This window comes from Dipodomys merriami, unplaced genomic scaffold (assembly GCF_024711535.1).
Source record: "Dipodomys merriami isolate MVZ:Mamm:240054 unplaced genomic scaffold, mDipMer1.0.p SCAF_1509, whole genome shotgun sequence".
Lineage (NCBI taxonomy): Eukaryota > Metazoa > Chordata > Mammalia > Rodentia > Heteromyidae > Dipodomys > Dipodomys merriami.
Window position 1 is genome coordinate 37,737 of NW_027202837.1, and position 18,103 is coordinate 55,839.

Below are 18,103 nucleotides of genomic sequence, written 5' to 3' on the forward strand. Positions count from 1 at the left end.
TTTTTGGTGGTTAATTGGAGATAAAAGTCTCACAGACACTCTTATCTGAGCTGGCTTCCCACCATAATCATCAGATTTCATTCTCCTAAATAGCTACGATTGAAGTACCCAGTTCTAATTTTTTTTTTTTTTTTTTTTTTTTTTTTTTTTTTTTTTTTGCAGATCCTGGAGCTTGAGCTGGGAGCTATCCCTGAGGCTCTTTGTTCTGAAGGATAGCCATATACACTTGGAGCTACAGGACTACTTCCAGCTTTCTGAGTTATTTATCGAAAATGACCTGTCTGGTCTGGCTTTCAATTAACCTCAGATCTCAGCCCCCTGAGCTAGGATTAGAGCCAGAACTAATTTTTTTAATAACTGTAACACTAAAGGGTAGATATTATAGAAAAATAGATAGAATTTGAATTTCCAAAATTAATATAGGCCAAAAGATAAATGAAAATTATCAGTGCTTAAGCATGACTTCGAAGCCCAGGCAGAAAAAGTCATGAAACACTTATCTCCAATAAACCACCAGAAAAAATACTGAAAGTGTTGCTGTGGCTCAAGTGGTAAGTGCCTGCCTTGGGCTGAAGAGCTGAGGCACAGGACCCAGGCCCAGAGTATAAGCTCCAAGACCAACATAGAAGAAGAAAAGAAGAAGAAGAAGGAGGAGGAGGAGGAGGAGGAGGAGGAGGAGGAGGAGGAGGAGGAGGAGGAGGAGGAGGAGGAGGAGGAGGAGGAGGAGGAGGAGGAGGAGGAGGAGGAGGAGGAGGAGAAGGAGAAGGAGGAGAAGAAGGAGAAGAAGAAGAAAGAAGAAGAAGAAGAAGGAGAAGAAGGAGAAGAAGGAGAAGAAGGAGAAGAAGGAGAAGAAGGAGAAGAAGGAGAAGAAGAAGAAGAAGGAGAAGAAGAAGAAGAAGAAGAAGAAGAACAACAACAACAACAACAACAACAACAGCAACGACAGCAACAACAACAACAAGAGGAAGAAGAAGAAGAACAAGAACAAGAACAAGAACAAGAAGAACAAGAAGAACAAGAAGAAGAACAAGAACAAGAACAAGAAGAACAAGAAGAACAAGAAGAAGAAAGATTGGCTTAGATTATCAGAGGAGATGAACTAACAGGAAATTATATACAAATTAGCAGCTACAACAGGCTTTTTGACAGCTAAAAACCCATGACACTGGAGAAAAAACAGAAAATTAAAGACTAAGGTGAAAGAAAAGGATATCTGATACTAAGACCTCTGTTCTTTTTCTTTTTGCTTATGTGGTGCTGAGGAATCGAACCCAGGGCCTCAGGCATGCAAGGCAAGTGCTCTACCACTGAGCCACCTTCCCAGCCCTGTTCTTTTTCTATAATTTTAAGAGAAATAACATTTGACTTATTCACTATTTCTAACAATTAAACAGTAGGGGATATTTTTCTTCTATTATAATATTTCGAGCGACCCACATCTCCTTCAGAGACACATTTCATAGTCCAAATATACAAAGTGAAAAGAAACCATGCAACGTTTTTTCTTTGAAGACTCTTTTCAGCTGGGAGTTTGGGATTGGAATTACCTTTATTTCACTTTCTTGGGAAAGCATCGCCAGAACTTCTAGATGTTCTTGAAGTTCATCAAAGGGTAGCTCACAATGAGTTTTCTTGTCTGTTTCATGGCTACATCATTGGAGGTCCTTAGCTCTTCTTTTTCCTTGGCCTCTTTAAAACCTAAAAAGAGATGGAAGCATAGATACAGCAAATAATAAGAGCTCAAGGGAAAGTTTTTAAGAGTGGAGAGAAGCAAAGCTAAGTTCCAGTATAAAGCACTACCCTTCATTTTTGGACAGCAAATCAAATTCACTAAGGATCAGGAGCTGCATAGAAAAAAAAAAAAGAAGCTAAACAAAATTTGATGCTAGACAGCAACACCTAAGGAGCCAAATGCATTTCCAAAAGTGGTTTCAACAGTAACCTAATAAGTAATCTTGATAGCACTCAGGATTTTGTACTGCACTGACAGAGGCAACTGCAGAAAGAAAAGAGCTGGCTGTTTGTCTAAGCATTAGACAAACCCATAAAAAAAATCCAGCCCATAAAAAATGCCTTAATTTTATAATGCATTGATAATTCTTTACAAGAAAACACACTAACGGAGTCCCAAGGTAACAAAGGGAAAAATTCAAATTAAAAAAAAAAGCCACAAACAACAGAAAACAGCAATTAAACCAGTAAAGGTAACAGTACCTGAGACAGTGCAGAATTCCGGTTCATCAAACTCTTATAGTCATTTTAAATACAGGACTCCGTTCTGCTATTACATCCATTGTCTTCTTCCCAATGAATTCTAAGGCATCTAAACTCCCGCTAATATTGTCCTTTCCCTAGAAAGCAACATCAATGTCATTACTACAATACTGGGAAAATACATTTGCATGTATTGTGGGGGGGTTTGTGGCAGTCCAGGGACTTAAAACTCAGGGCCTAGGTGATGTCTATGAGCTTTTTTCCTCAAGGATAGTACTCTACCACTTGTGCAACAGCTCCACTTCCTGCTTTGTTTGCTGGTTCATTAGAGAGAAGAGTCTTGCAGATTTTCCTGCTTGGGCTGTCTTTGAACCACAACCCCAGATATCAACTTCCTAAACAGTTAGGTTTACAAGCATGAACCACCAGTGCCCAACCATTTATGTTTCAATTCTTTAAGAGTGACTTACAATACTAAGTACTGGGAAGAATGTGGAACAGCAAGGGAAATAATTACACACTGCATGTGGAAACATAGTAGATTCTCCTCTTTGGAAAACTGCTGGCCAGTATCTACTATGCTACATATATGTACAGTGGTTCATCAGAAGACAGCTTCATGGTACAGTGCTTGCCTAGCATGCATGACTCCCTGAGAACAATTCCTCAGTACAACAGGAAATAGCACTGTGACTCAAGTGGTAGAGTGATAGCCTTGAGCAAAAGAAGCTCAGGGACAGTGCCTGGGCCCTGAGTTCAAGCCCCAGTATTGGCCAAAAAAAGACATAAACAAAAATATTCAGAGCAGCAGTATTTGTGATAGCTATAACATGGAAACTATTTTACTGCTTAACAACTGTGGGATAAATAAAATATGACATAGTGACAAAATGGAATACCACATCCAAAATACAACATGGTCAAATGATACAAAAATGTTGTGGAAGAAGCTAGATACAAAATGTACTATAAGTATGTAAAGTATAAAAGCAAACAAAATTGTTCTAAGATAAATGTCAGGACTATAGTTATCTTCCTAGAAGGGGCATACTATCTCTTAAAGATTCTGAACAAGTTCACATTATGAAAATTCACTGTTTTAATGTTCAGTATGAAAATTAAGAAAAAATATAAAGCATAAAGCTAAAGTATAACTAAATATTGTAGTGCATGCCTATAATGCCAATACTCCAGATACTAAGGTATGAGTATTGTGAGTCTGAGGCGAGCCTAAGCTACATTCATATCCATTCATGGATGCTCAGGCTACACAGTGAAAAGAATAAAAAGAGAATCCAAACACACAGTGTATGCCTGTAATCACAGCTCCTTACAAAGTAGAGGCAGAATTGTAGTCCAAAGCCAGCACAAGCAAAACCGATGATCAGATCCAAAAACAAACTATCTATTTCTGCTTTCTAGTTGCCATGGTATGATTGATTCTGCTTTGCCATGCCCTCCCTGACATTTTGAACTGACATCTCTGAGAACATAGATCAAAATAAATAACTACTCCCTCTAGATAGATAGATAGATAGATAGATAGATAGATAGATAGATAGATAGATAGATAGATAGATAGATAGATAGATAGATAGATAGATAGATAGACAGGCACATAGATAAGTAGATAGATAGAGGCATGCAGAAGAAAGGACTAAGGATGTGGCTCAAGTGGTACTTCATATTGCCAAAAGAAAAAAAGAAAGGTTAAAATAGCCAGGCAATGGTGGTCCGCTTACTTCTGCCTGCAATATTAGCTTCTCAGCTACTCTGAAGACTGAGAGCTGAAGATCACATTCGAAGCCACCCAGGCAGGAAAGTCCATGAGATTCTTATTTCCGAATTACTTCTCAAAAAAATTAGGAAATAGTGCTGCTAGCCTTAAGGACAGAAAGGGTCAGGGACAACACTCAAGTCCTGAGTTCAAGCCCCAGGACTGGCAAAAGAAAAAAAAATATTGATCTGCACATAGTAAACATTTTTCTAAACAAGGGGAAACTATAGTCAGAAACAGATCAATGGTTGGCAAATGCTGTGAACAGACAGAAAGGTGTGGCTACAAACTGGCATGAAGGAACTCCCTCAGATAATGAAAATATTCTTATATCTCAGTGAGCCATACAAATACAGAAAATATTCTGTATCTGTGCATCACAATATACTGTCATTATACAGTATAAACATAACCATTATTTCTCAACACAAAGTCATATTGCAGAAAAAAGTTTTACTGTATGAAAATTATAGCTCAACTTTGTCCTAAAAGACTATGCTGATTCTTAGTATGGGAATCAATATACATTACAAAGATGAGTATGTTTCAAGAATAATTAGTTCTGTTTGCCTTTAAAAATCTTATACTAGATCAACTAGTACACCAAGTAATTTAACTATATTATATCAAACACTCTATTATGGAGAGAACTTTTGCTTTCAAGTTCTACACTTGCCTTCCTATACAGCAACTAGAAAACCAGACAAAATAGAAGAAAGAACTATTTTTAGATACTACACAAAAGACAAAAAAAAAAAAAAAAAAACACTTTGGTCCAGGAGAAAAGAGAAACAAAGTCAACGCCACAGCTGGGCTTTCTGCCTAGAGAAAAGTTCCAAACCCCAACACACAGAGGAGAACCTACAGACAACAGAACACTCACAGGCAATGTAAGTCAGGGATAAAGTCTGGCATCAAGGAAGGCTGAAGCAGCTACTACTTTAAAGTCAAAAAACTTCAGAGGATGCAGCTATATAAGTAAAATGTTCCAAGAATCTACAGATGTGTTGATTTGTATGTATCTGAGTAATACACTGTTCAAACACTAGGTAACATCACACAGTTGGGAGAAGAACTAGCATAAGTAGTAAGCAACACAATCCCCATAGCTCAAGCTATGCTGAAACATCTGGTTTTTTAAACAACCAAAGTGAACAGATTTCACTGAAAACCTGAGGAATAAGAGTGAATTCAGAGGAATCAGGGCGCAGCAGTAAAGATAAACTAGTCCTTAAGATTGAAGGCTAAAAGACATACAATGGAAGAAACAAAGCTTCTTCAACCACTGGTGTTGGGAAAAGTGGGCGGCCACATGCAGAAGACTAAAAGTGGACCCCAGCCTACCACCATGCACCAACATCAACTCAAAATGGATTAAAGATCTTAACATTAAACCTGAATCTCTGAAACTACTGCAGGACAGAGTAGGAGAGACACTTGAACTTATAGGCACAGGAAGAAACTTCCTGAACAGAGTCCCAGAGTCACAACAAATTGGGAGAGTGACTCGACAAATGGAACTACCTTAAAATAAAAAGCTTCTGCACAGCTAAAGCTATCGCAACCAAGCTAAAAAGACAACCAACTAATTGGGAAAAATATTTAACAGCAAGATATCAAACAAGGGGTTAATATCCAGTATATACAGGGAACTCAAGAAACTAATCCCAGGGGAAGGGGAAAAACAAGTCGTTTAAATGAGGATACAGGTGGGCCCATTGCAACAATGAGAAGTACAACTTGTTATGTAAAAATGAACTTTACAACTTTGGGGGTGGCGGGGAGGATTAGGTGAGGGGGCCAGAGGGAGGATGGAAAGGGATGGGAAGGGGAAACAAAGGAGAAGGCTACAATGCTTGATAAGAAATGTACTCATTATCTTGCCCATGTAATTGTAACCCCTCTGTACAGTATTTTCACAATAAAAAATAAATTAACAAAAAGAAACTAATCCCTCCCAAACCTAACAAACCAATTACTAAATGGGCAAGTGAACTAAAGAGAGACTTCTCAGATGAAGAGATAAAAATGGCAAAGAAGGGCTGGGAAGGTGGCTTAGTGGTAGAGCGCTTGCCTAGCAAGCCTGAGGCCCTGGGTTCAATTCCTCAGCACCATATAAGCAAGAAGAAAAAAGCCGGGAGTGGCACTGTGGCTCAAGTGGTAGAGCGCCAGCCCTGAGCTGAAGAGCTGAGGGACAGCGCCCAGGCCCTGAGTTCAGGCCCCACAACCGGACCCAAAAAAAAAAAATGGCAAAGAAACACATGAGGGAATGTTCACCATCCCTGGTGGTGAAGGAAATGCAAATAATGACAACCCTGAGATACCACCTTACCCCAGTCAGAATGTCCCACATCCACAAGTCAGGCAATGACAAATGCTAGAGGCGATGCGGAGAAAGAGGAACCCTATTACACTGCTAGTGGGAATGTACACTTATGCAACCACTTTGGAAAGCAATCTGGAGGGTCCTCAGAAAGCTAAATATTGACCTCCATTATGACACAGTCATACCACTTCTAGGCATCTATCCAGAACAACAGGAACCAGTATACAAGACAGATGCACCTCCAGTTTATTGCAGCACTGTTCACAATAGCTAGGATATGGAAACAACTCAGATGTCCCACCACAGATGAATGGATCCAAAAATTGTGGTATCTATACACAATGGAATATTATGTAGCCATTAGAAATGACAAAATAATGACATTTGCAGGGAAATGGATGGAGCTAGAAGAAAGCATGTTGAGTGAGGTAAGCCTAAAGCAAAGAGACAAATGGTATATGGTCTCCCTGATAAGTGGATGTTAAATCCAAAATGTTAGGTGATACGACAAAATTAACAAGACTTAAGAAACAAAGAACTTCCACTCATCTGGTCAAACCACTACTAAATAACTCCATGCTGCTGATCACATGTATGGTATATATGTGTACACCAGAGGGGAACCAGGAAGATGACACAGAACTAGAGGGAATCAGGGGAAAACATACAACAGCAGGACCCATCATCTGCACAGGACATTGACCAAAATGAACTAAGCAACTTAATGACAGCTATGTGAGGGAGGGAACAAATGGGAAAGAGGGAACAGCTGATGCTATGCAAAACAAAAGAAATGTACATACCACCCAATGTGGAAGAAATAACTGTATCACAAAGGTCATAGAACTCATAAATGTTATAGACCATAATAGACAATTTGCTCCAGGAAAGTTAGAATGTGTTTGTGACTTTAACAGCATCACTATCCCACAATACTGTGAAATTTGGGAAATTATGTAATCAATCACAATAAAAAAATAAAAAATTAAAAAAAGATTGAAGGCCACACTAGACTCCCTCTAAACAAGCCTAACAGAGAAGGAAATGGTGACACTGTCCAAAAAGAAATGTACTCATAGCAAGGCACCAGTGGCTCACACCTGTAATCCTAGCTATTCAGGAAGCTGAGATCCGAGGATTGTGCTTCAATGCCAGTCTGTGAGACTCTTATCTCCAATAAACCATCAGAAAACTAGAAGTGGCATTGTGGCTCAAGTAGTAGAGCATTAACTAGCCTTGAGCTCTAGAGGTGAGAGGCAGCGCCCAGGCCCAGAGTTCATGTCCATGACTGATAAAAAAGAAATGTATTATTTACCCAACTTCTATAACTGTAACCAGTATCTTTTAATAACAGTTAAAAAGTTTTTAAGTATCAATCTGAATTGGGAAAGCAGGACAGGGTGACTGTTGACTCATGCCTATGGTCCTAGCTACTCTGGGCTGAGATCTAAAGATCACAATGGAAAGCCACCAGGGCAGAAGAGTCTGTGAGACTTTCATCTCCATTTATTTATCCCGCAAAAACCAGAGGCAGGGTTCAAGTGCCAGCTGTGGAGGAGGGAGACAAGGTAGACTGTGAAGACGGAATTCAAGCTCCAGTGCCAGAACATACACATTAAAAAAGAAAGAGGCCGGGCACCGGTAGCTGACAACCATAATCCTAGCTACTCAGCCTTGAGCAAAAAGGTCAGGAACAGCACCCAGGCCCTGACTTCAAGCTCCAGGAACACACACACACACACACACACACACACACACACACACACACACACACATACACACACACACACACACACACACACACACACACACACACACACACACACACACACACACACACACACAGAGAGAAAGCAGAAGACAACATCCTTAAAGGAACATGACAAAATTGCAAAAAAGATGACCAAGTGATTTCATTGGTATGTTTTATCTCAAACTTCTAAAAAAAACCCATCGCCAGTATACTTTCCTTCACAGTGAAATTAATGCTTAGAAATTTTAGAAGATGAGAAAGACGTTAGGATGAAAAAGCCACCCATTCTATTCTGGTACACTTAATATTCAACTAAAATCTAAGTCCATAAAACTTCCACTGAGTAGTGGGAGTTCTCTACTCATGAGACACAAGTAAACACAACCTAAATTCTGTTCTCCATGCTAGTCTTCAAAGGTATAAAAAAGGTGTATTCTCCCTATCACCTTTCCTTAGATTTTCATATTCATGATCCATTAACTCTCTAACTTTTTAAGACATTAATACTAGCCACTCTTCCCAGGGTTCTCCATAATTTTTATTCCCCTTCTAAAACATGGCTGGCTCTGAATGACAAATATCCTTCAAGTCTTATAAAATCACTGCTGTTTACTATCCAAACATACTTCTAACTCCTGTTTTCCTTGCCCACTAAAAGCAATTCCTGATAAAAATTTCTGAAAATGCCAACACTTTAATCTTCCAACATCTCAAAGCATCAGAGTTAGACATTAAACCATTCAAGCTGCTGGGAGCATGAGGAGAAATGAAACTTCCTGTCTCTGTAACTCCTGAATTTGAGCTTATCTGTTTGAGAATACCATACCTGCACTCACAGCATGATCTGACAACAATTACAAAATTATAAAGAACCCAACAAATAAAAGTGAAGATACCAGGACCCTACATTCACCAAAATAACATGCAATACTCTATTTGTAGAGTTCTTCAGGGAGAAAAATAAACTCATTTTTAAACACATAGTGTGTTAGTCACAGACAAAGTAGCCTCACTTATGCAAGCATCATTAAGAACAGTGCCTCATATATGGAGTAATTTGCCATGTCCGATGAAGTTATCTCTCCATTCTACTGACCCATGCACTATGGACCTGAAAGTAGGTCAATCCAGTTCTCTCTTAGGTATTCACAAGTAGTGATAGTGGAACCTATTAGTATCTGATAGGTGTATGCCAAGACAAAATATAACTCTGAAGATGGAGAAAGACAGGTAGAATAAATCTGCTTCTAGAGAAAAAATGATAGAGATGAGTAAAGAGTATTAAATGAGAAACAATAAGGGCTATGAGAGATGAAGAAAACAGACTGGTCTTCAAAACTTTTCCATATGGATTAGAAGTGCAGGTTTCCTTTTGATCATTACAAACTTTCAAGAATAAACCTTGGCACAGGCCAAATTTTTCTTAAAAGAGACCCAGAAACACAACAAAGCAAAGAAAGATTGGACAAATAGGATTGCATGAAATTGCAGAGCTTCTTGCATGGCAAAGGACATAGTTAGCAAGATCAATAGAAAGCCCACTGACTGGGAGAAGTACTTCACTAGCCATACAACAGATAAGGGTCTCATATCTAAAACATACCTGGAACTCAAAAAATCAAATCCTCCAACAACAAATCCTCAAAGAAACAACTGCCCAATAAATAAGTGGGCTAAAGACTTAAAGAGAAACTTCTCTGAAGAGGAAATAAGAATGGCCAATAGACACATGAAGAAATGCTCAACCCCCGTAGTCATGAAAAAAAAGGCAAATCAAAACAACATTGAGATACTACCTCACCCCAGTTAGAATGGCTAGAATAAAGAACTCTAATAACAACAGGTGCTGGAGGGGATATGTGCAGAACCCTACTGCATTGTTAGTGGGAGTGTAAACTTGTTCAACCACTTTGGAAAGTAGTATAGAGGTTCCTCAAAAGACTACATAGAGCTCCCCTATGACCCAGCAATCCTACTTTTGGGCATATACTCAAATGATCACAAACAAGACCATCCTAAAGCTACCAGCACAACTATGTTTACTGCAGCATTATTTACCATAGCTAAGATATGGAACCAACTCAGACGCCCCTCAGTAGATCAAGAAAATGCAAAAAAAAAAAAAAAAAATAGAAAAAAGGCTAGAATGTACCTCAGCTCAATGGCAAAACACTTGCTTAGCTAGTGCAACATCCTGGGTTCAATGCCCAGTTATCAGAAAACAAAAGGCAGAAAAACAATCAAACAACCAAAAAACAAAAAGCAAAAAATAGCCCTAAATGAACAAAAATACTTTTTGGTCGTGACAGATTTAAATTCACCTAGCCTTGGTTGCCAAGCAAAGTGCTAAGCAATTCTTATATTCAACATATATAACAAGATAATTTTAATATGTAGCAGTCCTTGAAATTAGTTCAGATGCAGAGTAGAGGGATATGAGCAGTTATAAGACACAGATCTCTAACTGGCAGCTGGATTCACAAGACAACACACCACACCTGTAGAATATCCCCATGTCCTTAGTATCAAAAATGCACAAGCTTGCTACTGAATCCAAAGTATCCTAGGACTTAATGTTTCCATATACAGACCTCCAGCATGTTTGACTTCGGCGGAAATCTCACTGGGACTAGGGATCCCAAGGGAAGTCTCTGCCTTTTCAATGATATTTGAAGTATCTTGTCCTAGAGAAAAATCATAATGGGTTGCTCTTTATTACCAAACTAAACAAAATAAATTTCAAAAATGTAATATCAAAGTCCATTCATCTAAAATCATGATAGCTATAAGACAGTTTATTTTTAACAATTAGGGTTATTAGTCCTTGGAAATATCTCCTTAGTATAATATTTTTTATACAAAAACTCTGATACATCATCACTAAAGAACAGGCATTTATAGCAATTCCTAGACTTCATTCTAATAAGAAAATGCTACCAATTCTACTTGCGATGTCTATCATCTATCTCATGATCACTTGTCTTCAAACAATTAAATCCCTTGAACAAATGTAGAAGGAGATTTATTAACAAAGTCCCTTGTAACAATATAAACACACACAGTAATGAAATGACTGATGATCTTACACACAGTGGCTACTGTAGCTGAGCCTGAGGAGAGCAAGGAGTTGCCCCAGCTTCCCCAATATCCCCAGCTGGCCTGGGATATATCTTTGGAAAGTTTCCTACTGTCCTAGTAAATGAGCGGGGGAGGGAAGACACAAGAAAGTATGAAAAAGTATAATATACGTAAGTTATCTAATTATTAGCCAAAGTATGGGGAACCAAATAATATTTGCTTAATGCACTGCTTGACTGACAGACACTTGCATGTTTTCATCATGTAGGCACCATGCAGCAAAGGTAATCACTGCTGATGGCATTTATAGAACTGAAAAACTATTATTTATGGTTGTAAAAACAAGTAAAGAACTTCAATCCTAAATTAGCATTGAGCTTGAGTCTGTTAACCCCAACTTCTTTTTCCTTGTACCAGGGCCTCACACGTTTGGTTTGCTTGCTCATGACTGGCATTCTACCACTTGAGCCATACCTCTAGTGTAGCATTTTGCTGGAATTTAGTTGGAAATTGAATCTGCATTTCATCTGGACCTAAGCATCCTCAGGAGCTAGGATTACAGGTCTGAGCCAGGGGTACCAGGTTAACCCCAATATTTTTAAATCCCAATATTTTATAGAGATTCTAGCTGGGCACCAGAGGCTCACACCTGTTTTCCTAGCTACTCAGGAGGCTGAGTATCTGAGATCTGAAGATCACAGTTCAAAGCCAGCCCAGGCAGGAAAGTCCATGAGACTCTTATCTCCAATAAACCATTAGAAAAACCGGAAGTGGTGCTGTGGTTCAAGTGGTAGAGTGCTCACCTTAAGCTGAAGAGCACAGGGACAGCGCCCAAGCCCAGAGCTCAAAGCCCCATGACCCACAAAAAAAAAAAATAGAGATTCTAGTCAGTGGCTGTCTGTAATACCTGAAAAGGGAGAACTTCTGAAGTCTCAGGGTCCCTGGAAGACCCAACATCTGGTCTTTTCAACTGGGCACTACAGCTTCCATTAACTTTCTTGATTGGCATGTTGGTCAACAGATTCATTACTCTTCACGGACTCAGAATTCTCCACTGACTCCCAGTTTCCATCTTCAGTTATCACTGGAGACTCAAGGATCATCTTTATCAGAAAGCCCAAGGGAAAAAAGTGATTGAGGTCAGCCTTTTTAGTATACATTATTTGTGTAAATCTTTTTACACTTTCACAGAGTCACAGGCAGGAACATTAGTAAATTAATACAGACAAGATCCCACAGATCTTCCCCCAGGTTCTCCTAGTAACAGCTTCCATAATTGAAGCATAATTCATTGTGGCAGAATCCACCAATCTTCAGATTTCAACAGATTTCAACTGAACCTTTTTCACTTCAAGAAGTATAGATGAAATTACATAGCATGCCACTTGTTAAGAATTTTTTACACAGCATTTAAGTCCCTCCAGACCCACTTTTATTGTATTAAGACTTTTTTTTATTGTTTCTGAATAGTCCTTGGTATAAATGTACTTTGGGACTATCACAGAAATAAGACGATTCAGAAACCTTATGTATAGGTGTTTATGGGAACCTAAGCTTTCTCTTGAGCTACTCAGTTTAGTTTTAAATGTTACTGTTAGGCTGGACATGTGCCTTAGCAGTAGAAAGCTTGCCTAGCATGCATGAAGCCCTGGGTTTGATTCCTCAGTACCACATGCACGGAAACTGGCACTGTGGGTCAAGTGGTAGAGCGCTAGCCTTGAGCAAAAAAGCTCAAGGATAGTGCCATGGCACTGAGCTCAATCCACAGGACTGTCCCAAAACAAGGTATTGTTCTATTCTTTTCCCATGTAAACTATCACTTCATTTTCCAAGTGGCAATGTATGAATAATCAAGTTCCCCTGAATTCTGATCAACCTTGTGTTGTCACTATTTTGATTGAACCATTCAGATAGGTATGTAGTGGTACCTCACTGAGCATTTTAAATTGCATTCCTCTAATGGTTGGGACCAACGCATCCTTTTATATGCTTATTTGCTGAGAGTGAAACATTTATTTGTATCTTTTGGTCATTATCCAATCATTCTGGTTTGGTTTTTATCATTATGTGTAGAGAGCTGCGAGAAGCCGCACCTGGAAGATGGTGCCGGCTTCCGCCCTCCGCCTTCCCGATGGCGAGTGCTCTCGTGGTAAACAACTCCTGACATGGCTAAGGCAAAGAATCTGGCTTGCTTCCGCGCACCTGAACCTATTGGCGGTTCCCACGTGGCGTATCAGGGTTGGCTACCCAGCGGGTACTTAAGGCTGTGGGGAATTCTCCCCGGGGTTGGGGTCACAAGATTAAAAAAAGGTCCTGAATACACGGCAGAGAGAAGAGTCCGGTTTCGAGTCTCCTTGCTGGTCGAGGCGGTAGCGACACGTGGTGGCCCGTACGGGGAATCAGCCATAACCCCAATGAGGACTCAGAACTCTCTGCGGTCAGGGTGGTGCACCGGTAAGTCCCCAGGTAAAAGGGGAATCCGCGATAAAAGCGGGGGTAAGTCCCCAGGTAAAAGGGGAATCCGCCACAAGAGCGGGGAGTAAGTTCCCAGGTAAAAGGGGAATCCGCCACAAGAGCGGGGAGTAAGTTCCCAGGTAAAAGGGGAATCCGCCACAAGAGCGGGGAGTAAGTTCCCAGGTAAAAGGGGAATCCACCACAAGAGTGGGGGGATTTTTGCTCTTCTCGGTAGATAAAGAGAGAGTGAGAACCCGGGGCTAGTCAATAGAGTAGCCAAAAGTGAAAGTAAAAGTTTGTTTACCAGCTTTAAATGTTTAAAACATGGGCGCTTCTTTTTCGCACCCAATTTTTTTGGCTCTCAATGAGCTACTGCACTCAAAAAAGTTAAAAATAAAAAAGAGTACTTTAGAGAGATTTTTGAATGAATGTGACACCGTTGCCCCATGGTTCGCTGTCTCTGGAAGCCTCACGGTGGCCTCTTGGGAGAAACTAGGGAGGGACCTAGATTTTGCCTCTGAACAAGGAACGCTTAAGAGTGGAGTGAGACCAATATGGAAACTGATAAGAGGCTGTCTCGAGGACCAGCGTTGCAGTGAGGCGGTAGAGAATGGTCAGGCCGCCTTAGAAATGCTGCAGGAAGAAAGATCAGAAAGGGCAGACAGCGAAAAGGAGGAGAGCAGGGGGGGGTCATACCCTGATTTTGCCGAACTAGAGACCTCTGAGTCTACAGACTCAGAGGAACTACAATCACTCATAGAACAAATAGAAAAAACAAAGATAAGAAAGAGGAGGAAAGGGAAGGAGAGAGAGGACCCAGATAAAGACGAATGCACGCCCTCCATGCCCCGCCCCACACCTTCGGCCCCTCCGCTCTATGGGGAGGACCCTGGAAGTGGCAGCCCCGGCTGTTCTTTCAGCCCAGGCATGTGGAAAGCGGTCAGAACCGAGTTACATCTAGCCTGTCCAATATTTCAGGATCCACAGGGACAGCGGTATTATGAACCCTTAGATTTTAAGGTGATAAAATCTTTAGCTGAGTCTGTGCGGACATATGGAATCACAGCCTCCTTTACTGTAGCCCAGGTAGAGGCCCTAAACAGACACTGCATGACACCCAGTGATTGGAGTGGGCTCGCACGAGCTTGTTTGAGCCCAGGTCAGTATTTAGATTGGAAGGCCTTTTTGATTGAATTTGCTAGTGAAGAGGCTGTGGCCAATCAGGCTGGGGGAAACCCAGCTTGGGACAGAGATATGCTGCTTGGACAGGGGAGATTCGCCAATCAGCAGATAGGCTACCCGGTTCAAGTTTATGAACAAATCAATAAAATTGGCATAAAGGCATGGAAGGCCTTACCAAATAAAGGCGAGGTGAGTGGCAATCTCACCAAAATCCTGCAGGGCTCTACGGAGCCGTTTTCGGACTTTGTTGCCCTTATGGTCGAGGCTGCTGGCAGAATTTTTGGTGACCCAGATGCAGCCATGCCATTAATTAAACAGCTTGTTTACGAGCAGTGCACTAAGGAATGCAGAGCCGCCATAACCCCATATAAGAATAGGGGACTAGAAGCATGGATGAGAGTTTGCAGAGAGCTGGGCGGACCACTAATTAATGCTGGATTAGCTGCTGCTGTGGTGCAATTAACCCAGAAGAATGGGGGCTGGGAAGGTGGCTCAGTGGTAGAGTGCTTGCTTTGCATGCCTGAGGCCCTGGGTTCAATTCCTCAGTACCACATAAGCAAAATGAAAAAAGCCGGAAGTGACGCTGTGACTCAAGTGGTAGAGCGCTGGCCTTGAGCTGAAGAGCTGAGGGACAGCGCCCAGACCCAGAGTTCAGGCCCAGGAAAAAAACCTATTCAAAAAATGCTGCAAATTTGTCTAAACAGTTGTTTAGTTATCTTTTAGGTAATTGAACTGGGGAGTTCGACAGCCTGATGGAACAGCTCAGGGTTGCCATCGTCATGGTGAACTCGACCCGAGTGGATGCTGGATTGGCGGAGGGGTTATCTTCATGGATCTCCGCTGCTATGATTCATCTCAAGGAGGGGGCGGGTTTGGGAGCCCTGATAGGCCTTCTGGTGTTAGCCTCCTTGGTATGTCTGTGGTGCATTTGCCAAACTAGAGGTTCTCAGCGTCGCAGTGCAGCCATGATTATCCAAGCCTTTACAGTCATTGGAGCAGGTCAGTCCCCCTAAGCGTGGCTTGCCACCCTAAAACAATGAACACAGATTGCAAAGCCAAAGTACTGCAGTCGAGAGGCATGAGTTTTGCCCTCGAGGAGAGCATGTTTGATTGCACACGGGTTCGATTCGCCTTTTCCCGTCCTTGTGAAAAACGAATCAATGGACAGGCTGAGTCATCCCTAGAGAAGGTGCCCTCTGGGAGAAGGCTTGTATGCAGTCCTTGCAATTGCACAACAGGGATCAGACCTCTGTTCTCATCTGTGTTCTTTAAACAAAAAAGGGGGAACTGTAGAGAGCTGCGAGAAGCAAGCCAGATTCTTTGCCTTAGCCATATCAGGAGTTGTTTACACAGAGAGCACTCGCCATCGGGAAGGCGGAGGGCGGAAGCCGGCACCATCTTCCAGGTGCGGCCTCTCGCAGCTCTCTACAATTATGTACTACAGAGACTTGAGAACACTGTTTATTGGAGATTTAATTCCTCTACTTTATGGCTTGCAAATATTTCACGCTAGTTTATAGTTTATCTTTTTCCTGTCTTCCTAGAGTCTTTCCCTGAGCAAGTTTTTCATTGTGAGGAGGTTCATTAGCTATTTCCCCTTTTACTGACTATCCTTTAAAATCTTTAGTAATCACTTCCTACTAAAACTCTTCCAGAGATTTAATCTATCCAAAAACATTTCTGTCAGAACAGTGTTTTAGGGCTTTGTTTCCTATTTGTAGTGGTGGCCCTAGGGAATAAAAGATGTCCCTAATCCTTTTGCTTTTGTTTTTTAGATAGGGTTTCTCAATTTGTCTAGGCAAGCCTCAGACCATGAATTTCTTACCTCTGCCTCTCAAGTACCTGAGATTACAGGCATACACTACCATGCTTGCTATCTCTGAAACACTAACTTTTTGTTTGGTCTGCTCTTAAACCTTAATCCTCCTATCTCCTTCTCTAGAGTGTCTAGGATTATAAATATAAAACACTATTCTGGGCCTTTTGCTATTATTTAAAATATTCATCATAAATATACCAAAATTCTGTTAGTATTGGAACATTTGATGTGACAAAAGAGATGACGATTGACTTATATTTTATATTTACTTTTTTTTTTTTACAGTGCTAGCAATAGAACTTAGGACCCCACACATACCAGGGAAGAGCTCCACCATTTGGCTATATCCATTGAATTCCTAGTTTAACATTTATTTTTGCTAGTCCTGGAACTGGAACTCAAGGCCTAGGCACTGTCCTGGAGCTTTTTTTGCTCAAGGCTCGCACTTTAACCCTTGAGAGACAGCCTCACTTCTGGATTTTTCTGTGTATGTGGTATTGAGGAACTGAACAATGGGTTTCATGCATTGTAGGCAAGCACTATCACTAAACCACATTCCCTGCACCTCAGATCAACTTTTAAGCAGCAATTCAATTACCCAATCTAATTCCTTCCAGAAGAAGAGGAGAATCAAATAGCATGAGAGAATAAATGTATTTCCTCCCCTTTCCTTCACCCTCTTCTCTTGTGCTCTCTCTCTTTCTCTTTCACCCTCCTTCACCCATACACACAGGTATGTATAAACCTATTTTATAGAGAGATGGACTACATGTAGGAAAGAGCCAATATGTGTTTCAAACAGATTTTATAAACATATTAACAACTAAGGCAGAAAGACCAGCACACTACTATAATTAAGATACATACCAAAAATGCTAACAGAAAGGAAAACACCCATTTGAATCAGGAGACATGATTCATACACAAAGAACCAAACACATATCTAGAGCTTGGAGTGTCAAATCTAGCCTAGAGATGTTTTTAATTTATCTATATAGTGCCTAAACTTTTAAATGAGTTCCATGTTTAAAAACCAGTCTTCATACAAAAGTGCAAGTGTCCAATTTCCCTTGAAAACTGAAAGATCTAGCAACAAAGGCTCTATAGTCACTGTTTAATAACTACTTCATGCCAAATAGCTACTGGTCCTTTTAGGCAATGCTCCTGCACCTCAAAATTGGCACTCGAATTCAATTCACTAATTTATGTTAACCTGATTAGCCCCATAGTTATCTGCAAATGCCTGCCATGAGACGTACATCAGACTGACAGGTGAAAATGCCAGAAAGAGTGTTCAAACGTATAAAAACAATCCATGAGAAAGCTAAAAGGTATACATGATACTAGTTGCCTGGAGCCATTAAAATACCGGGGAGAAAAAGAATCACGAGGCATGAAATCAGAAGGCAACTTTAAGATACCTTGGAGTTAAGCTGTATGTATACGTGTGTGTGTGTGTGTGTGTGTGTGTGTGTGTGTGTGTGTGTGTGTGTTGTATAC

General features: G+C 40.7%; 1 protein-coding gene across 21 annotated transcripts in view; it reads right to left on the reverse strand.

Annotated features, from left to right (window-relative positions):
- Positions 1-18,103, reverse strand: part of LOC138827131 (protein FAM114A2-like) — a 118,013-nt gene that overhangs the window by 36,798 nt on the left and 63,112 nt on the right. For 20 of the 21 annotated variants that reach the window (XR_011371986.1, XM_070022591.1, XM_070022590.1 and 17 more), the window contains 4 exons: positions 12,056-12,251; positions 10,662-10,754; positions 2,215-2,351; positions 1,548-1,698 (listed from right to left, as the gene is read on the reverse strand). Coding sequence is in view for 11 of the 21 variants with exons in the window: in XM_070022607.1 (XP_069878708.1) it covers positions 2,241-2,351; positions 10,662-10,754; positions 12,056-12,175 (324 nt within the window). In the remaining 10 variants the exon portion in view is untranslated. The remainder of the gene's footprint in view (positions 1-1,547; positions 1,699-2,214; positions 2,352-10,661; positions 10,755-12,055; positions 12,252-18,103) is intronic. The other variant, XM_070022600.1, reaches the window with a different exon arrangement.